We start from the raw sequence: 23,025 nt of genomic DNA on the forward strand, positions 1-23,025 counted from the left end.
GGCTCATAACCAGGCACATTGCCTGCTCACAGCGCGAACCCCGGTCATAGGGCACTGTCGTACTTTCCATACTTTTTCAACTCCCTGGGGAGAATACAGCCATGCTGCCTGTTAGGCGCAATGAACTAAATACATTGCCAGGACATCCTCACGGGTACCCATTTTACAGCTGCTAAAACCAGCGTTCGTTTGTGGCCACGGACCCCCTCTAAATATCACAATTTCTGCTTTGCTTAAATTTACTGCTAACTTCCATCTTAGTATAACTTCAAAGATATTTAATTGATTTTGTAAACCGAACACAGTATCAGAAACTAAAATAACGTCGTCAGCAAAAGGAGCATTAGGACTTCTTACAAGATCTGGGTACATTTGATTCCATGTTTCAGCTAAATTGATATCGTGATATAATTCACTAATGAAGAAGGAAAAATAGACTGGACTTTACAGCAACCTTGTCTTAAACCAAGTGGGCAATCGAAAACATCTTTTCGTAACCCCGTCTTTGCAACGCACACAAGATCGAACGTTAGAATACATTGATTTGAGAATGCTAACCATTTTCCTCGCCAGAACCTGCCTTGCGTAAACACCGCTATAATTTAAAACGATTGACTGAGTCGACGTCTTTTTAAAATCTACAAATGCTATGTGCTAACTTCTATGGTTTCTTTTGATTGTGATTTTGGACTAGTGCATACAGAGTGCAAATATAAGGATCAGGTAGAATATCCCTTTCTTAATCCTGCCTGGATTCAGGAATCTTATCACGCATATTCGCCCAGTTTGATAGTCTATTGTTCAATATCAACGCAACATTTCAAGATACTCATTAATGATGTACCCCGATAATTATCTGGATCGTTTCTGTCGCCCTTTATGAAGTGGATTTATTATAGAGCTTGACCAACTGCAGGGGAAAATTCCACATGTTCAAACAGCTTATTGAAACATTTCGTAAGGAAACTGCTTAATAATTGAATTTTAGAACACTTTTATCATTTCTATCATTATAAAGTCAGTCCAGCAGCCTTCCATTTTTAAGATGATTTATCGCTTCTAATATTCTGTTCAGCAATAGGACTGTCTAGTACAAGTTGATCTACTTCTTGCATAATAGTCATTATTTGAATCTACAGTGTTAATTTCATCGTCGAAAGTTGAGTCTAATATCATCATCGTACAGGTGTAATACTGTTGAAACAAATACATACTCATGATATTGCCTGAATTCAGTGCAATCGATTCTGCTTTTTAGCAGATATTTTTTATGGATATGAAAATGGTTTTGTCGCTTCTATTTTAGCCTCTCGGATAAGCTGTGAGATTTAATTAACACCCTGGCTTGGAATGAAACCTCTGCCAGAGCGGCACATACTTTGTTCCTGCAGGTCTGCCATCTGTGAGTTTTCCGAGCCTTCATAGAAATAAACAGGAACTGGCATGGATGAACATTTTCAACTTAAGTCATTCACTGAGGGAGGGTGTGAGGGTGTGAGATTGTATTGCTCGGAGTAATTCTTCACCTGTCGAGTCTGGCACTCGACGTGCGAATCATCACATATTCAGTAGATATCTATGCCCTGATTAGTGACTATTTATATTATCTAACCACATACCCTGAACTTGAATCATCTTTCCAATTTTCTGGGTCCCACCAACAACTGATCTGTTTGCTGTACCTGTGCCACCAACTCCTGTGACAGTGACTACAGAACGAAAATGAAATACATTCAATGTGCAGCAATGTGTTTACTATACAGGCAATAAACCGGTCAAAGTCATGGCAAGATGCTTTGCCATCACACACAGGGGCAGTCTTCTGTTCAGCTTCCCTGATCAGCCTCTTATGTTTTTGTTCTCTTCTTTTTATGAACAGTTATATCAAACCACAATACTGACCTAATACTTAACATACCTGTAGTTCGTTTGGCTCAAAAGCGGAACGATGAACTGCAATCTAACTCGCAAACTAATAAACCATAAAATGCTCAGTGAAACACTGATCATAATCAAAACATCAGACCAACTGATGTGATTTATATCCTAAAAATAAAAAAAGTTGTTTCACAACTTATCGTTAAAATATTGGCACAGTTACTATTTGTTAAGGGGGAGGAGTGCAAAGAAAGGGACAGCCAGGTGTTCGAGAAGCACGTGCACAAGTGCAGACAAAGTGATTGTTTGCTGTGCCGTCTCCATCCTTTCTATAGTTTGGCATGAAATGCATGTGGACCCGTTTTTTTGTAAATATCTCTTCATCCAATGACCCAATCGATCTCAAGCTGTGCAAGTGGATGTTTTGTCAGACAACCTAATCGCCGGGTATTTGCTAGAAATGAACACCTCTTCATACCTGTCACGTGCATAGCTGACCTACATTGACGAATCGATGTTGACCTTTATGACCCAACACTGCCGCTGTTACAGGTCATTGGCTCCCTCCCTCTGCAAGCAGTCTGCGTTCTGCTGTTTATTTTGTTGAAAGTTACGTAGACAGATTCTTTAATACAAATGCATAAAATCGGTGATTTACAATGTGATTAGGTTGTCTGACAAACCCCCACTTGCACAGTTTGAGATCGATGAAGAGATATTTACAAAATCGGGTCCACATGCATGTCATGCCAAACTATAACTCGCTTTACCATCTCTCATAGGGGCTGTTTCTTCACTGTTGTCAGGCTTCTGTTCCCTGTCGTGCGATCTTCCTGCAGTTTCTTTTCATGAAATCAGAAGACGGTTAAGTTTGTGCTATACACATCTAGCTTTACGAACGCGCAGTTGTTGACCAACGAATGTCAAAATATAGGTTGCTCTACCTTCATGTGTCGTGTCATAAATTATCATTTGCCCTGAACTATTATAGATAAGAATGAGGATGCTTGTGTTTTTAAGTTCTTGTGTTTTCTTTACCACTAATGTTAGCAGACAGAAGCAAATCATGGTCATGAAATATCATCGCGTCTTACTTTGTTGTTGAGAACTCTCCCTCGTTATTGGATTTTTCGGCGGAGCTTGAATGTCTATATTTGATATGCTGATGCTGGTCATTTTCACATCAATTTGTTTAAAAAGGTCTTCCATCATGTCTTTCACAACTTCTTGGTTCTTTTTCATATTCAAAGCCTCATCCTTCTCGGCATGTCCAAAGACAAATTTTAAATTTCCATTTTTCCATCCACGACAGACAAGCATTGTAATAACGCTTAGCTTTGTTATCAAATTGGCAAAGTGCTTTGCAGAGTTTAGTAGTCAGCTCCACGAAGCAGATTGGAGTACAGTTCCACGACGACGAATGCGTCTTTGGCAAAGCATCGTTCAGGTGGACTCTTATCACATTCTCATTGCGCATGAAAAATGTCACTGCCAAAGCAAGAAAAACACAGCTTGAGAATGTATGGTTTCTACCTTATCTTGAAACAGTTCATCACATAAACAAATATATCATATGCCGTTATGTTTAGCGTAACTATACTATCCCAAAAGAGAAACGCATGGGCGGTTTGTATTTCGTATTTCTATTAACTACCTATTGTGTTCAAACAATCATCAAAACATGATTTTACACAATTGCAATAGTAAAAAATCGACTTTACCTGAAAATGTTGATTTTGATGAGATTTCTTACAAGGATTAAAAACGCTTCGCCACAACACAAAAAAAAAATAACCTTCCATTTTAAATTGTGCAGCAAAGAGCATGCACTATCTGGCTATAAAAATCCAGATTACTTTCGGAAATCGGCATTCGTTTTGAAACAATTTCCAGGTCAAATCACTACGCCACGTCTTGACGCTGCGACACGGATCATCGCCATTTAAAGAATGCTTGCTGGAGATTACCAATCTTCTGTTGCCATGCGTCTGATTGTTAGTCTGAGCACGATATCACGGCTTGCAGCTCGTTACAACCAAACAAGTATAACAAATGACAGTCCCCGTACAGGCAGACCTCGAGTCACCACTGCAGCTCAAGATCGATACATCCGGGTACTACATTTGCGTGATCGAACTGCCACGGGTGACAGCACAGCAGCCAGGGTGCTGAACTTCGGAGGCCCCGACGTCGGGACCGTGCTACGTCGTCACCATGGCGCTCAACGTCTCCGTTTTCTAAAATTATCCACTTGGTTGTATAGACATTAACCCCTTCTAAACTGATGTAAAATGTCATGCACTAAAGTCCATTTGTGGACGAGTTATACATGTTTGAAAATATAACATTTTCGCAACAGATTTATCGTATATGCGTTTCTTTTTTGGGATAGTATATATTGTTTTCTTCCTATGTTTTGAAATTTGATTTTAAAACAAAACTTTCTGTACTGTGTATATCGCTTTAGAATTCGGAATAAATATCTTGCGAGACTAGCGACCTCAATGCATTATATCAAATACTCACATATGGTTTGCACACCAACTTCATCTGTCGTCATTTGAATTTCCACTGTAGTGATATTACCTTTAAAGGAAGTTTCAATTTCAAATATGTAATTACAAACGCGGGTTATAAAAGCATTTACTGGACATTTAGTATGTCATTGTGGTTATCCATGATATAGATCCTTAGTCCGAATGGATGAATGTCAGTAAAATCTCAATAACCAGATCAAGGACAAATACCCACTGAACAAAACTGAAATGCTTCCTTAATCTATGTCCATTCTTTACACTTCAAAATAATTATTGCGACACCAATAATTTGAACCGCCATGTCGTATACGTGCAACAAAGAACTAGGGGAGGTGACTCTCTTTCATAGGTGAAAGGCCAACACGTGCATGAACCTCACGTGCCTCGGGAATCGGTCAGCTATCTTGCCCTACACAGATTGGCAGGGAGACTAAAACCTCAATAAACATATGAGCCCTAGACTAACAACTAGTCTCTGAAATGAAAATATTTTACTGAAAAAAGTTCATAGTAAAAAAAATATATATATTATGTATTATGAAAAGGAGCCCTGAGACTTTCTTCATTCATTTTCAGAAGCTGAGTAAATCTAAACTGCCACATTTTCTAGGCTTGTGTGGCCTTTCTTGGATATATTTGCTTCAGGGTCTGTACGACAGACTAATATCAGCCCGTATAACGACTGATCCCACGAATACAATACCCTGTATAGTCATGCATTATATCATAAATATAAATTTGTATGATTATTTTGAACATTCGCAACATTGGCGTATTTTCAATATGCCGACACTTCCGATCCCGTGACCCAGGATGGCGTCACTTCCGGTCGCGCGATCCAAGATGGCATCACTTCCGGTAAGGGGTGGTTCCGATTTGGGTACTTCCCGTTCCGGTGTGTGCATGCGCATGGTGATGACGTCACGTCCGGTTCCGGTATGCGTGCGCATCCCGACGACGTCACCTCCAGACCAAGCTGGACGCCCTGTTCAAGATGGCGGCCCATCCTGGGAGCTCCAGGGACTACATCGAAGTGATTGGAGGGAAAGGTTTTGAAGCAGGTTTGGCATATAATCAACCGCCAATTTGACGACCATTTTGGTAGGCTTACAGATGTGGCTGTTGTCGTTGGTGGCGGTGGTGGGGCTACCGTTTCTGGTGCCGCTGCTTCTGCTCATCTGTGTACCATCCTGGGCACTGGAGATACGTCCTTTTGGCTGCCTTCCCATAACTTAGTCACGTTTTCAAATAGGTTCGGTAGGATAGGTTTCCATAGAGGGAGTAATTTGCAACTGATTGTGTCCCACAGAAACACGCACTTCTCGAAATAGGGAATGCATCGTGTCGTTTGCCGTGGACATGATAAGTGGCTCATTGCCATCATAAGTCACATCCGTGCCATCTGTATTCTTGATTTGAACCAGGTGTAGCGCCAACACTGACTCAAATCGATGTAAGCGCTGAGAGGCTTAGCAATGTTATATTGGAGGAGACTGTGACCTAAGGTACGCCAATGGTACAACAGCCTATAATGTCACGTTTCAGTGTATCTATTGTGCTACAGTATTGAAGGACACTTACACCAGGCGTTTGACTGTGTGAGTTGGTGCTTGAGCTTAGTTTTACGCCACACTCAGCAACATTCCAGCTATATGGCGGCAGTCTGTAAATAATCGAGTCTGGACCAGGTAATCCAGTGACAAACAGCATGAGCATCAATCTAAAAAAATTGGATACGATGGAATGTGTCAATCAATTCAGCGAGCCTGACCACCCGATCCCATGAGTCGCCTCTTATGACAAGTATGGGTTACTGAAGACCAATTCAAACCCGCATCTTCACGGGTATCAGACGTTTGCCCCATTGTAGCAAGTGCCCTGTGAAAACAAAGATGGCCATCCACGCCTGTCAGTGTTTAACACACCTGTGGTCACTACCACTGTGAGTCAATCTCACCAAACACAGCGATCCTTTTCAGGACCATCCATCTCTCTCAAAAGAAAGTTGCGACCAATGCAAACAGTAACGATAACGATAGGTCAATATTTGTATTTTATTTGACCAAAGATGCAGGAAGTAACACTGACTCAAATCGATGTAGGCATTGACAAGGTTAGCAATGTTTAAATGGAGGGGATCCATCACCGAAGGTGGCACAAGAGGATTGTAATGAACCCACTGACCTTCTTGGACCAAAGTCATCACAGGGGGGACAGGAAAGAGATCCAGTTGAGCCTTGGAACATTTGCAGGTATCCTGGTGCATCATCTTGACAACAGGTCTTCACCGTACCGTGTGTGGTGTTGAACTGAAACCCTTTCCATCAGGACGGTCCTTTATGGTGCTTCTCGACCCCAGCAACTACAAGTGGTGGTGGTTGGTGGTGTACCACGATCAAAGCACGTTGCTCTTCTCTTGCATTCTTCTTCAGCCACCAGTCGTCTGTAGTTGTCATTCATTTCTTCCTCAGGACAAAACAGGCACAAGTATTCACAAGGGACTTTGGCATGCTTCTGGTGTTCTCGCGCCACAGCAATAACAGATCACCCTATCACCTCGTCCATCATAGAAATAGCCAGCCATGGCCAAGTCACAAGGCGATTGGGCCATCCGTTTAGGCCATGTTCGAAACGACCTCGCACGTTGATAAAACTTGACATACTCGGGGTGAGTAGGATTCTTCAAGTTGTTTTCAGGTTGTGTCCACGAGGATGACAGAGGAGAAGGAATATCCCCAGAGGGTCTCCATGGGGATATATCCACATTCAACTACTTGTGCCTGGTCTCTTGAGACACCCATTCCGTATCGGGGACATCGAATGCACTCATGCTGATACGTCTGAACTGTCTGACGAGTTGAAGCCAAATGACGCCTTTTTTCAAACCGATGCTTTACGTTTCTTGGTGAATCCAACGGCCTGTTTCCGTTTTCTTTTGCGCTAGTGATCCTGGTGGGTGCTGTCGCAAGGTGGCGAGTAAGGCTTGTTTCCCATGATGTTTCAAACTGTCCTCCACACTTTGGTGTCCTAAACTGATATCTTGTACCAATCCCAACACCACCCGTTTTGGCAGTTGGCCTCCAATCAGTTGATCTTTGTGGAAATCGTGTCCTTCTCCTGGAATGTCGTTGGCTGTGACTTGGACTCGGGTTAAAGGATATTTGGCTGTGACTCCTGGTGACATGTGTTTCACGTGCTGTTCCCGTATGGCAGGATCAATGTTGATTTGGCGCACGTAAAACTCTGCTTTGGTCAGTTCAAATCGGCATTCGGCATCTCCAGCACTCAGCAAGTCAGTATCATTGTCCCGTACCAGCACCGCATCATTCGCGGAGGACTTCGCGGAGGGCAACGTGTTGCTGTCCAAGGACACCACCAAAGTTTATCACATGGTCTACACCAAACGTCGAGTCCAGTACGACCCACAAGGCGCCCCTGTGGAAACTCTCTCCTATGGCTATAAAGAGTGACCTAGGAACAAATACCCATGGACTTTTGTTGTACCCCTTGGCATCCTCTGTCAATGTACTGTTGATCTTATGATGTTTAAACGATACCATGTGATTGCCTTGTTCATCCATAAAATGTTATTGCATTGTTCACCCATAAAATGTTATTTCAAATGAAATGTGTTGAGTCGTCTCTCTTCAGGGGCCAGACCTGGTGGAGTCCATAGTCACCCTAATCTATATTTTACCCTGTTAGGCTCAGACCTGGTCGATGTCATGGTCACCCGGTCATGTGTCATTGTTATCAATGCACATGTGCTGTAATAAAAGGTAGGAGAAGGGAGGGCCGAGTGGCGCAGTGGAAGTGTGCTGGGCTCATAACCCAGAGGCCCGTGGATCAATACCACGCTCTGCTAACTACAATTTATTTATTTTCTTTCTATTTTGCGAATACAGCCCTGATGTTGCTCTTTATGGTTGATGTCAACCATTGTTGAGAAAAAACCCATAGGAAAAACCTATGGGAAAAAACTTGTAGGAAAAACCCATGGGTAAAACCCATGACGGCACACACTCTATGACGTCAACCTGGCTTCGCAGGCAAAGAACCTGGCGTCTGACATGTCCAATCTCCACAACAACATGATGGCTTAAAACCAGTTGTACAAGACAAACTACATGGATCTCCAGGACCGGATCCGTGTGATGGAACAAAAGTTGCCATTGATCATCTGCAAGCTGTCGGGTATTAGTCCTAAAAAGAGAGGCACTGTATGGGTTGATACGTCGCTTCTGTGAGATGACTGAGGAAGACTATTACTGGAAATAATGTTATGTACAGCTCCTCTCCGACAGCGCCAACAACTCTGTTCGCTTGGTGCTCATAGGTATGAATGATGCGCATGCCGAAGAAAATGCAGGGAAGACATTCCTCAGCAAGGTGTTACACATCGTGTTCAAGTTAAGGAATGGTCGTCCTATTGCCTTGAGCAATGATGTACTGTACATCAAGCTGCTGGACAAACTTCAGGTGAAACTCTGGACTCACCCGCCCAGCTATGATGTTCGACGTGCAACCTGCACTTTACCTTTGTTCTCCAAAGATGCCGAGGTCACAGACATAATGCCAAAGCCTGTCAGTCGATGCCTCCCAAGGCCAATCCTGCCACGACTTCTCCAAAGATGAAGCAGAAGAAGGAGGCACCCACAAAGGTCTCCACCAAGAAGGCGCCACCTCCCAAGAATACCCCTGCCACGACTTCTCCAAAGAAGAAGCCAACAAAATAGACATCCACCAAGGCCCAATCCACCAGAGCAATCACCAAGGCACCCCAAAAGCCTAGGAGTCTCAAAGCACCCAGGACTCCCAAGAAACTGTTGGAGATTGCTGATTTGTGGGAGAACTATCAACAAGCCAGCCGTGCTATTGAAGAGAGCGAGAAGGGTCATGGGACCAGTCAAAGTGTTCTTGTTAGCGGGGGAAATAAACGTTTGAAAAAAATGTCAACCTATCGTTGTTATTGTTGTTGGCATTGAAATGTAGCATTCTTTTGAGAGAGATGGGTGGCCCTGTTAAGGGCCGTTGTAGAGTGAGGGTGTACCTCAACAAAAGGTGTCCACAGCTGACACATACATTGACACGGGTGAATACCCAGCTTTGTTTTTAACGGACACTTACTACCATGTGTCAGCTGTCGAATATAGGTGTCCTTGAGGTTGGTGGCGCAGTAAACACAGCAAAAGTGCCATTGTACTCTATGGTGCCCTTGGCATACACGGGTAAACCTCCTCTGCATTGAGTACACTGCCATGCCGGCAAGGGTGGCGATGGTGAGGGTGGTGGTGTCTCCAAAGAAATCAATTGTACGTCCCAGTTTTCTGCCTTGGTGTTGGTTGTAACACTGCTCCGGTCACACCTCTCATGGCACGCATGAACTACACACTTCTCTAGGCACGCAATCGTCCTCTCACCATCTTCCCTCCCTCTCCCTCTCTCCTTCCCCGATCGCCCGTCCGCTCGCCATCTTGCATTGTGTCTACGCTAGCGAGATCCCACGAGATCCCGCGACATCCCACCGGATGGGCCGCCATCTTGAAGAGGGCGTCCATCTTGGCCTGGAGGTGACGTCATCGGGATGCGCACGCATACCGGAACCGGACGTGACGTCATCGCGATGCGCGTGCACACACCGGAACCGGAAGTACCGGGACCACACACCGGAGCCGGAACCACCAGTACCGGAACCACACATTACCGGAATCTTGGATCGCCCGACCGAAAGTGACGCCATCTTGGGTCACGGGGCCGGAAGTGCTGCCATTTTGAAAAGACGCCAGGGTGGCGCTGTACACTACTTTCGCACCATACATTGATTTTTAAATGCACGTGCTACGATCAAAGGTGAGCATAACATGCAACTCCATGTACAGCGACCTAAGACAAGATTACGACGAAATGAAGACCGTCTCCGTGGTGTAGTGGTTAGAGCGTCCGCCCAGAGAGCGGAAGGTCCCGGGTTCGATCCCCGACCGCGTCATACCAAAAGACGTTAAAATATGGTACTTGTTGGTCCCTGCCTGGCGCTCGGCATTAATGAGTACAGCAATGACTGGTCGGCTCGGAGTCAGTATAATGTGTCTGAGTGGGGTATTCATGCTTCACTGCGGCATGGTATCTCAGTGGGCTAGCACTATAAAACCAGCTGGGCTAGTACAAGTCTGGGCTAGTACAAGCAGCCGCACATACACATACACACGCATGCACGTCGTCATATGAGCGAAATATTCTCAAGCACGACGTTAAACCCAATTTCACCTCACCTCACCTCATGACGAACTGAAATTAGAAAACAAAACTCTCCGCTCCTGTCTGGATGGCCTCGAATCTGCCGCCGGAACAACATCATAATACATGGGCTACAAGGGACTCAAAATGAAAACTGGTCTGATACAGAGCACTTGGGAGAGACCTTTTAGAAAATAATGTTAAAATGAAAATGATCAATGTGTCAAGATTGAACATGTCAAACGCTTAAGAAGTAAAACCAACGTGAAACTTATCATTGTGAAATTTAGTTTTTTTAAAGATAAGGAAGCGGTTATGCATTGTGCTAAAGAAAATATTGACATAGGTGGCCTTAGACTTTCTAATGACTACACTCCCAGAGTTCGGCAGATAAGAAGTAAACTTATTCCGGTGATGGTGCAGGAACGTATGACAAACTTGTCACCCAGGACAAGGTGTATATGTACGATGAGGACAGTCCCCTTGGCATCAAGCAGATAGGCACCCGTCGACCCAGAAATTCACAGGACACAGCTAATTCACAGAGATCGGGACCAGGTGACAAGTCTTCTGGATAGGGCCTCGGCCGTGGTAGGCGCAATGTTTATGACCCACTATCTAACTGCCACGTCGAGCAGGTACGTGTCAACATAAACCATGTAACGGAGAAGCTTAGTGTGTGTGCTTGGAACATTCGACTCCACTCATTAGTGAACGATGCTGCTTTTAAATTGTTTTGCTGTAATTATGATGTAATAGGCTTAGTGGAAACAATGCAGTGTAGTAATGATCATATTATGAACTTGATTCCGGGTTGCGTTTGTTTTGCTTTTCCGGCAAGAAGACAGCATAATATCGGCAGGTACTCAGGTGGGGTCACCCTGTATGTGAGACGCTGCTACTCCAGACTTTTTGAAAGATTACATGATGAGTGGTATAATTGTGTTTTCGTTCACCTACAATCATCTGATTATGATGTTCTGTCAGTTATCCTAGGCTTGTTTACATTTTGCCTCATAGATCACCGCTATACAGCTCATTGGAGCAGAATGACATTGATGACCTTGACTCGAAACTCGTGCATTTCATGTGAAATTGACAACACTGAGAGCATGTTTTTTACTTAGTGATTTTAATGCACGTGTTGGTCGGAATGATGACTTTATTTTAGATGAAGATGGCGATGTTGACCGTTTTGATCTTGGAGATGTTTATAATTTAGATTTAATTTCACAGAAAAGAGAAACGCAGGATGAAGAAACAAATCATTTTGGACTATTATTATTGGACTTATGTAAACTATGGGGAATCCATTTTGTTAACGGCCTAAGACGAAACGATAACATTGGTTCCTTTACTTGTATTAGCAATATAGGAACAAGTTTAGTGGACTATGTAATTGCGTCTTCATCTATCTTTGATTTGATAACAATGTTTACATTTCTCGCGGACTGAATCGGATCGGTGACGTCATCGGGATGCGCACGCATACCGGAACCGGACGTGACGTCATCGCGATGCGCGTGCACACACCGGAACCGGAAGTACCGGGACCACACACCGGAGCCGGAACCACCAGTACCGGAACCACACATTACCGGAATCTTGGATCGCCCGACCGAAAGTGACGCCATCTTGGGTCACGGGGCCGGAAGTGCTGCCATTTTGAAAAGACGCCAGGGTGGCGCTGTACACTACTTTCGCACCATACATTGATTTTTAAATGCACGTGCTACGATCAAAGGTGAGCATAACATGCAACTCCATGTACAGCGACCTAAGACAAGATTACGACGAAATGAAGACCGTCTCCGTGGTGTAGTGGTTAGAGCGTCCGCCCAGAGAGCGGAAGGTCCCGGGTTCGATCCCCGACCGCGTCATACCAAAAGACGTTAAAATATGGTACTTGTTGGTCCCTGCCTGGCGCTCGGCATTAATGAGTACAGCAATGACTGGTCGGCTCGGAGTCAGTATAATGTGTCTGAGTGGGGTATTCATGCTTCACTGCGGCATGGTATCTCAGTGGGCTAGCACTATAAAACCAGCTGGGCTAGTACAAGTCTGGGCTAGTACAAGCAGCCGCACATACACATACACACGCATGCACGTCGTCATATGAGCGAAATATTCTCAAGCACGACGTTAAACCCAATTTCACCTCACCTCACCTCATGACGAACTGAAATTAGAAAACAAAACTCTCCGCTCCTGTCTGGATGGCCTCGAATCTGCCGCCGGAACAACATCATAATACATGGGCTACAAGGGACTCAAAATGAAAACTGGTCTGATACAGAGCACTTGGGGAGAGACCTTTTAGAAAATAATGTTAAAATGAAAATGATCAATGTGTCAAGATTGAACATGTCAAACGCTTAAGAAGTAAAACCAACGTGAAACTTATCATTGTGAAATTTAGTTTTTTTAAAGATAAGGAAGCGGTTATGCATTGTGCTAAAGAAAATATTGACATAGGTGGCCTTAGACTTTCTAATGACTACACTCCCAGAGTTCGGCAGATAAGAAGTAAACTTATTCCGGTGATGGTGCAGGAACGTATGACAAACTTGTCACCCAGGACAAGGTGTATATGTACGATGAGGACAGTCCCTTGGCATCAAGCAGATAGAGCACCCACGTCGACCCAGAAATTCACAGGACACAGCTAATTCACAGAGATCGGGACCAGGTGACAAGTCTTCTGGATAGGGCCTCGGCCGTGGTAGGCGCAATGTTTATGACCCACTATCTAACTGCCACGTCGAGCAGGTACGTGTCAACATAAACCATGTAACGGAGAAGCTTAGTGTGTGTGCTTGGAACATTCGACTCCACTCATTAGTGAACGATGCTGCTTTTAAATTGTTTTGCTGTAATTATGATGTAATAGGCTTAGTGGAAACAATGCAGTGTAGTAATGATCATATTATGAACTTGATTCGGGTTGCGTTTGTTTTGCTTTTTCCGGCAAGAAGACAGCATAATATCGGCAGGTACTCAGGTGGGGTCACCCTGTATGTGAGACGCTGCTACTCCAGACTTTTTGAAAGATTACATGATGAGTGGTATAATTGTGTTTTCGTTCACCTACAATCATCTGATTATGATGTTCTGTCAGTTATCCTAGGCTTGTTTACATTTTGCCTCATAGATCACCGCTATACAGCTCATTGGAGCAGAATGACATTGATGACCTTGACTCGAAACTCGTGCATTTCATGTGAAATTGACAACACTGAGAGCATGTTTTTACTTAGTGATTTTAATGCACGTGTTGGTCGGAATGATGACTTTATTTTAGATGAAGATGGCGATGTTGACCGTTTTGATCTTGGAGATGTTTATAATTTAGATTTAATTTCACAGAAAAGAGAAACGCAGGATGAAGAAACAAATCATTTTGGACTATTATTATTGGACTTATGTAAACTATGGGGAATCCATTTTGTTAACGGCCTAAGACGAAACGATAACATTGGTTCCTTTACTTGTATTAGCAATATAGGAACAAGTTTAGTGGACCATGTAATTGCGTCTTCATCTATCTTTGATTTGATAACAATGTTTACATTTCTCGCGGACTGAATCGGATCATCTCACCATATCATGTGACCTACAGCTAACTGTACCTGAGCATGAAAGCTCTGATTGTGTTGTTGATGTTGGCATTGAACCTGTAGTAAAATACAAGTGGTGTGATAGTGGTCAGAAGTTGTTTATCGAAAGGTTGAACTCAGCCTCTGCTCAAGATATCATTGGTTCCTTTTTGTGAAGTCTTTAAATATGCAACAATATTGCAACAATATACCAGTTGAATCTTGATTTGCTTATTTCAAAGATTTGCTAAATCCTCAACTTGAGAATGTTATTTCTGAGTTTACAGATTGTGTGACTGATTTCATTACCAACCATGATTCTGTCGAGTGTATTGATTGTAATAACTCTTGCATTTTGTCAGATCGCATTACATTGAAGTTTGGTAAAGCGCCAGGTCCAGACGGGATACCCTCTGAGTTCTTTAGAAGGGGGCTTTGTGTCACTCCTTATTTAGAAATTTTATTTAATTTAATTTTAGATAAAGGGCAGTTCCCGGATTCGTGGAGTATTGGTATGATTCTACCGCTCTTTAAGAAGAGGGACAATTCAGATCCAAATAACTATGGAGGTATTTCTCTTCTGAAGATGTTGAGCAAGGTTTTTACATCCATTTTGGAGTCAAGGTTAAGAATTTAGACAGATACTAATTTTATCATTCACGAGTCTCAGGCTGGCTTCAGGAGTAAATATTCCACTGTAGATAATAGTTTTGTGCTTCAATCTTTGTGTCAAAAATATCTTCGAACGTATTTGTGCCGCCTTCATAGATTTTCGTAAGGCGTTTGATTTTGTAGACAGGCAGAAGTTATTGTATGTGTTACATAATAAGGGTGTTGTTTGTAAAATGTATAATCTCCTGTAAGTAATGTATGGTAAGGTCAAGGCATGTATAGTAATGAATAGGTGTAAAACGGAATCGTTTTCAACATCTTGCGGCGTTCGTCAAGGCTGTATGTTAAGCCCTGGTTTATGCACTCTATTCATTAACGAGTTGGGTACAGAATTTAGAAATAGTACTTTAAGAGGTATATTTGTCACTGAAGAAATTGAAGATATTCTCTTGTTGTTATTTGCTGATGACGTAGTGTTGGTAGACGATTCAGTTAATGGCTCACAACAAAAAATAGATTTCTTACATAATTTGTTTGAAGTGGGGTTTAGAGGTTAACTTAGATAAATCAAATATAATAGTTTTTCGAAATGGAGGGTGTTTAAAGAGCGTAGAGAAGTGGTATTATTCCGGTAAAGAGGTTAAAATAGTCACCTACTACACATATCTTGGTATTGTATTTTCCTCAAGATTAGGTTGGTCTAAAGCTTGTGAAAGTCTTTCAGATCAAGCTAGGAAGGCTTTGTTCCCAGTTTATCAGTTAATTACAGTTTATTCTTTACTCCCATTTGTTGTGGTCTAGAAAATATTTGATACCAAAATAATGCGTATAATATTAAATGGTTCGGAAATATGGGGTTTCACGTATAGAGGAGATATTGAGAATGTCCAAAGTTTATTTTTAAAACGTGTTTTTCTCAATTGACTCCGACTCGTGTTGTATGGGAGATATCCAGTTTGTGTAACTTTCTTCAGTCGCTGTGTCGGGTATTCGTGTAGGCTTCTTTGTATGCAACCAGGTCGTGATCATAAAGCGTGCTACGAAATGCTAAAGTTGTATGATAGTAATGGTAAAGCAAACTGGGTAACAGGGGTTCCTATGTTATTGTTTCCGATGGGATTTTATTATGTTTGGATATCCCAGGATTTTTGCAATTATGATATATTTATGCACACCTTATCGACACGATGTAAGGATATACAGTTCCAGGATTGCCATGGTAAGCTATCGGGAAGAAGTGATTTCTCCTTTTATACTAGCTTTAAATCTTTGGTAGACACTGAACGATATGTTGTAGAAATGTTTAGTCATAAAGATTTATTACGAGTATTTTGTAAATTTAGATTTCAGAAACACAAATTAAATATTTGTAAATTAAGGTACGGTAATAATATTGATACCGACCAACTGTTCGGCTCTAATTGTTGTATAATTTTCTCCTTCATTGGATCTGACTAACTTTACATTCACGCACTTCCTTCAATTTTCCATGGTTTCAGCAAACACGGAGTTGTTCATGAGTTTATATAGGTTCTTTTCAAAATCGCTGGTTGCTTTTTTTCTCAGATCTGTATTCAGTTTGATATACTGCTCCATCCAGGGAACTTTGATCGAATGTTAGCACTCGGTGTATTTTTTTTAGTTTCATCCCCAGCGATAGATACAACTGCAGGTTACGATAATACAGGATGTATTTTCCTTATCCATCAAGTTGGGCACGAGTTTTCCCATGTCAGCCAATTCATGTTTTCCTAACAACTCCATTTGTTCGACATCCAGTCAATCATTCGGGGGCGAGTTGATTACTGTTGTGGGCATATTGGAGTTCCTCGGGATACCCCAAGTCCACTTCGGGGATGTACCCTTTGTTCGCATCTTTAGAGACGCTTGTGACATCAATCTCACGATCCGGCCACTCAAACTTTGCCGTGGGTCAACTCTGGCTCATGGCCCAGTCATGCAGATTGTTAGCGTCAAGATAGAGTGAATGGTTGGCTGGTTTACTCGATTAATAGCCTTTCACGTATTTATTGTTGGCTTTAGCATATCGTTTAGCAGCCACTGAAATTCCACCTGGCATGCCTTTCTCAATAAACAGGTGCTTATCATAATGCGTCAACAGTACTAAGGTCACATCAGCCTTTTTTAACAAGGCATCCCAAGAGAGATCGGGGCTGGTGTAGTACAACGCCGAGTCTAGGCCGTACTGTTTCAAACAGGTCTTTCTGAAGATTTCGAATACATCGGAGAGCAGGTGTACATCTGATTTCAAGTAGAGATTGTGGTAGTTTCTACCACACCTGGAGAGCGTGGTCGTAATCATCCTGCGACACGTTCGAATCGGCCAAGCTGCTGTAGAAGGACTGGATGGGAGGCAATCGTGTTTCGTCGAACCTGGGCCAATCGTCCATGTATTCGTTGGGATAGATGCCCTTCCTCAGCAATAAAGATCGAGTAATAAAGTTTCCCTGATTGTTTTATCTTCGTGTTTCAGCCACGTCGTGGCCTCGATAGATCACGGGAGCCTTCGTTTTCCCACTGTATCGGACGACCACGTATAAAACCCACAAGCTTAGTAGGTTTGCGTTTTGTACGTGAAACTTTGTTCGGTCTCGGCAGGTGTGACGTACTCAACCTGTTTGATGAAAGCCTCGAAATCGGTGTATATGACGTAGGGCACAGGCATTCGAAGTTTTCGATTGATAAATGTGAAACTATTTTTATTTTGACGGGGCATCTTGACCCTCATCGCATTCTGTCCAAGCCCTCAGCAGTCCTCTCTATGCACTTCTAACAGATCTGAGCGACTCTAGACGTGTAGACATCGTTGGCAGAAGTGGGTTTTCTCTTTATGCCTTTTAGAATCGGCTGGAAACGTGTGTGCTCTCACCACCATTCTTAAACAGTTACCCCTTGGTTTTTATATTCTTGAAATAGGGAGGTAAGTCAATGTACGATCCGCTTTTGAATGGTTTGTTCGCTATATCCAAATAAACTGTATCAATGCTCCCCACCCAGTACCCCTGTACGTCCATCGTTCCAAAGATTCTTGTACTTTTTGTAACAACACACTGGTGGTCGAATCTATCGTGAGTTGGTATTTGACACTTTTCAAATCGTCGATCTTGCTAACTATAAGGGGTTTAACGCTGTAGACATCGAAATTAGTCTGGAGGGTCATCCACCAGCTGCTAGAGCAATGTTTATGCTAAGGAAGGTTTGGTCAATTTATATAGCTTTTTTATCGCCTAAAAAAATGAATAATGATAGAAAAATTAAGGCCTATTGCTGTAAACGGATAACTGCTCGGAGTATTGATTTTTTTTCAAAAATAGCATCTAAATGATCACTGATAGCAATTTTTCATGAAATCACTAATGATAATTCTGAAACGTTGTGGATGAACCTAGAATCTGTTGGGATGTTTTCGAAAATACACTAACACGAACGTCGAAGTTAGATAGTGTATACAAAATCACGTTTCGTGAAGGCCTACTACATCACGAATATTAGATATTCAGCTGCGACAAATGCATCACTGAATTCGTCATACATTTTAGAATCAATTTACAACTGGTCTTTGTCACCAATATCAAGTGTCTAGATGAACTCAAACGAACGATTTTGGGTGTGAAAACGAATGCTTTACTCGAAAGACAGCACCTGTTTGGAATGTAAAGAAAGAAAAATTCAGACTTTACTCCAATTTTCAGACACCCATTCGCCTATTCGTAACATACATAGATTCAATAAGTGCATGGAAATGGCATCGTAGTAAGAAATAGCAAATTAAAAAAAAGATACAATACAGTAATGTGGTTTGTTTATACAGTACGAAATTGTCACAGTTTCTGTTCAGGGTGATGCTATGATTGACACAAAATCACGGAGAACGACAACGGTAATGATCGGTATTTCATGGCTTCTTCTCTTACTTACAATGAAAATGATAAAACATTTAGCAATACACTGATAATCAGAATCATTCTAATTAATTACATTACATATTTATGTACAAATGATCCCTGAATAAAGGTTAACAGAGTTTTGAACAACAAGATAACCCCATGTTACTAGTTAACAGTCGGTAAACTGTACTTAATGACTGGTTAAAAAGATAACCGAGTTCTGAACAAGCGGACCCAGACCATCGTACTACTGCGCCCCCGCCGGCACTACGTACGTATATATAGAAGGTGGGAAAGGGAAATCAACATTAACTAATTGAAGGACAGCACAGCTGTCCCATGTATATTTAATTCTAGAAAATATATCTTGAACCGATCTCTAACACATACAGCGACACCACCGGAATATCAATCACGGTTGTGGCGACATTTTGCTTCCTTGCAAAGCAGAAATAATTAGGCAAGTTAGTACTATAGTTTCTATAAAGCTTATCCCCTTTGATCATGAAATATCAGATTTGATCTACGTGACTGTGCCTCGATGCTGTCAGTTTAAATTTTTAAAATCAAACAGTTTTTCTTTCAAATCCTCATTTCTGCCTTAAGGCCACTAATTTATCATAAATGTCTTTAGAAAATGTATCAAACTTTAAGTTCACAGAAGTTATCTCATCCTGAATTGTTTTCAACGTCTTTTCACAATGGCAGCCATACTAATCAGATCGGACTGTGCCTATTCACTCCCACCCGGTATACATTCGCCCGTCACGTTTTTTGTTGATAATCTTGTTTGCACTCCGCTCTTCATGGAGTCACTATCATAGTACCGACCACCTGTTCTGGGTCCACTATTGGTTTCAACGTCACCCGACAAGACAATAAGCATAAAAGTGTACACAAACAATTGCGCATCTATCTTGATACTCGGCGTTAGCGTTATACCTAGTGCCCTCCAGCCACGTTTTGTTCAATCTCAGACGAAACGTTCCTATTTTGGCCCTCCAAATATCAGTTGAAACTCCCATGGTACGCACGCATATATCAGCCACGTCCTGACACCAAATACTAGGCAGTATGCAATTTCTTGACTTATGTCAAATATTTCTTGGACGCCTCACACACAGCTGTCAACACTGCTGGTCACGTGACGGATATCCCCCGACGGATTGACAGTGTTTTTTTGTTTTTTTAATTTATGTGATTACTTAAGGATCGTATGGCAGAATCTTGAAATACGACCATAGTCATCAGCACTACAAAACGAGTATTTTTTAGATTTGCATTTATTTATTGAGGGCCTAAGGAACCGTATAATATAATAAATTGGGGTTTGGATAAATTCCTTGAAACATTGGGGGTATTGCGAGACTTTTGTCCATGGGCATATATCAAACTTTTGTAATGAGGCAGTGTTATACTTGTGCAGTAAAACCTTTTATTACCAACGTGGTCAACGTATGGGTAGTTGCATACTAATCTCGTACCTCACACGAGTGTCGTATCATGTTGACCTGTGTCGTAACGACTTGACCTGAGATTCTAACGATTTGATTGGATAACCGATGACTTCTCAATTAGGTCACATTCTGACGTAACTATTGTTTCATTCATAGCAAACACCGTGAATTCATTCGTATATGTATTGTGGGACTGTAAACATTGCGAACGTTGCCGTGTCGCTGTTTAATTTTGAGTCGAACTGAAACATTATATCCGTCGAAAAACATAAACGCAATGTTTCCACCAGTGATGTTAGCCGAGTGAAGCAACTGCAAACCAAGAAACGGTGTGCCACGGAGTAATTTACTGTAGGTGTGAGTGAGTTTTAGTTTTACACCGCACTCAGCACTATTCCAGCTATATAAATAATCGAGTCTGGACCAGACAATCCAGTGATCAACAGCATGAGCATCAATATGCGCAACTGGGAACCGATGACATGTGTCAACCAAGTCAGCAAGCCTGACCACCCGATCCCGTTAGTCGCCTCTTACGACAAGCATAGTCTCCTTTTGTGGCAAGCATGGGTTGCTGAAGACCTATTCTACCCTAGACCTTCACGGGTCTAACAGTAGGAGGCTGTACGAGGCGATCACAACTGACATGCGTCGTGACGTTGGTTACCAAGCCAAGCAGACAGACAAGAATGGCGTAATGACGTCAATACGGTATGACGTCATGCACAAAGGGTACTAGAGTACTATATTCTTCGACAACCTCTTTATGAAACCGGTTTCGGTTTGAAACCATAAAATAATAAAAACACGCTACTTTGTCAATTTAATGCATGTAAAACGTGGGTAATAGATAACATACCACACTCGCTTTCGCTCGGTCAGATACCATAGGAAGGACACTCGTTTTCTATAATTCGTATGTAATGAGACCTCGTGTAGTATTCTCTATTTATCATCCAAAACTGGCTCCCACAGTAGATATCACTTGAGTGAGATCAAGTGATATCTACAAGCGATATCTACATTGTAATCATCGCAACAATTGAATTGTCATAATGCTATTACACCATCAGTAATGGCCTCGCAATGCTTTGACATCGCTAAGAACACAGCTGACAATGCTATGACGTCACAAAGTTGATGACCTCAAAATGCTACGTCATAAAGGTGATGACGTCATAATGCTATGTCCTCACTGAGATCACTGCTCAAGGAGCCTAATGACAGTTTTGTGTTCAGATAAATTTATTCTTTTACTGATAACTGATTTGGGATGATAAAATATAATCTCACCCTCAAGTATTCTAATATCAAATATATCAACACTCACTGATTAAACACTGTAACTTATCAGTAGACACTTTGATGAGATTCTCTATGTGTCTGAATATTAAGTAAGGTATAGTGGTGTACTACCTTTAAACAGCGTTGGAATAGACTGGAACTCTCTAATCCAAGGAGGTTGCCTCCTCTGACGTCCTGACGACTTACCTTCATCAACTTCAGCTTGTGATGTTGAAGGTGTAGATGATGGTGCGTCTTGCAAGTGTCTGTCCCTTGAAGGCGGCTTGTGTTTGGTTTTCTTGAGCGGCATCTTCCTATTTAGAAATGTTATTATCATTGCTAAATTTTAGCCTGGGAATTGCAGATCCAGGAGCGGACCCAGGATTTTGGAGGATGGTGGGGGTGCACATAAGTGAAGTCCAAAGGTTAGGGGGAAAATAAATGCTCCCCAGGGAAACTTTTTTTGGGGAAAAGGGGTGGATGGGGTTGCGTTCTGTCATATAAAGGCCTTTAACACAGATGGTCGGGACCAGGATAATAGAGTGAGTTTATGCAGAGGCCGGTTATTCAATTGAACGAGCAATGTGTTGTACACTTGCTTGTGTGTCGCAGATTGTAGCCCCTGATATATCTGGAATATTGCTGAGTGTGGCGTAAAACTACACCCACAGATAGTAACAAATACTTCCCTGTCAGTAGGGGATAACTAGGTCAGGAGGTGTATATTAATATTTCTTCTTTGACGAATACGTTCAACCGTACACGAAACTACACGGGGTAAATTACAATGAACTTGACAATGTGTATGAATTTAACAGGTACCATACTCCACAAACACTTGTATTTGTGTCTCAAAAGCCTATTTACTTCACAAAGACATGCATTGCAACACTGCAAGCTATATCTATGGGTGGGTAGCCTGCAAATATGTTACACACTTATACGTATCAGTTTTGGATTAGATATGCTTCATTTGGTACTGAACAACATTGTAGGTGTTATAGAGGGTCTTAATGACATACCTGTCGTCTATACTCCTTGCACTTGTACCCACCAACACTTTCTGTGTCTGGTCTTTATGACATACCTGTCGTCTATGCTCCTTGCACTTGTACCCACCAACCTCTCCTGTGTCTGGTCTCTATGACCCGAGTAGTGACGTCACTGACAACCTGGTTCCCGGGTTACGCTGCCCTGGCGCGTCTCTTCAGCCACTGATAACACAACCTGAGTTTAATTTCTGTATTCAAAGGGACATAACTGGTGCTAGCTTTAGCGACTTGTTTCCTGGTTCATGGATCCAGGCCGCTTTAAAGTTAATTTCGGTTATATAACTACAGGTAAACAGTACGTGTAATTGTCAAGTACCTCCAAAATGACATGTAGCTATTCTGTCTACATAGATCCAATGGGGTACAAGGCTGTGAGTGAGTGAGCGAGTTACAATATATAGTCACATTGGCAATATTCAGCCATATATCGTGTCTTTCAAAGTTATAAATTCATAAAGTTATAAATT

General features: G+C 42.1%; 1 protein-coding gene across 1 annotated transcript; it reads right to left on the reverse strand.

Moving 5' to 3' along the window:
- Positions 1-2,590: 2,590 nt before the first annotated feature.
- On the reverse strand, positions 2,591-22,662 carry LOC124253066. The gene is made up of 4 exons (XM_046686793.1): positions 22,529-22,662; positions 21,714-21,820; positions 4,405-4,464; positions 2,591-3,366 (listed from the first exon to the last, which is right to left on the reverse strand). Exons 2-4 carry the CDS (start codon positions 21,814-21,816, stop codon positions 3,131-3,133), a joined length of 399 nt encoding a protein of 132 aa, XP_046542749.1. The 5' UTR covers positions 21,817-21,820; positions 22,529-22,662; the 3' UTR covers positions 2,591-3,130.
- Between the last annotated feature and the right edge of the window lie 363 nt (positions 22,663-23,025).

Source organism: Haliotis rubra, unplaced genomic scaffold (assembly GCF_003918875.1).
Source record: "Haliotis rubra isolate DU_JTF1 unplaced genomic scaffold, ASM391887v1 Scf530, whole genome shotgun sequence".
NCBI classification, from domain to species: Eukaryota; Metazoa; Mollusca; class Gastropoda; order Lepetellida; family Haliotidae; genus Haliotis; species Haliotis rubra.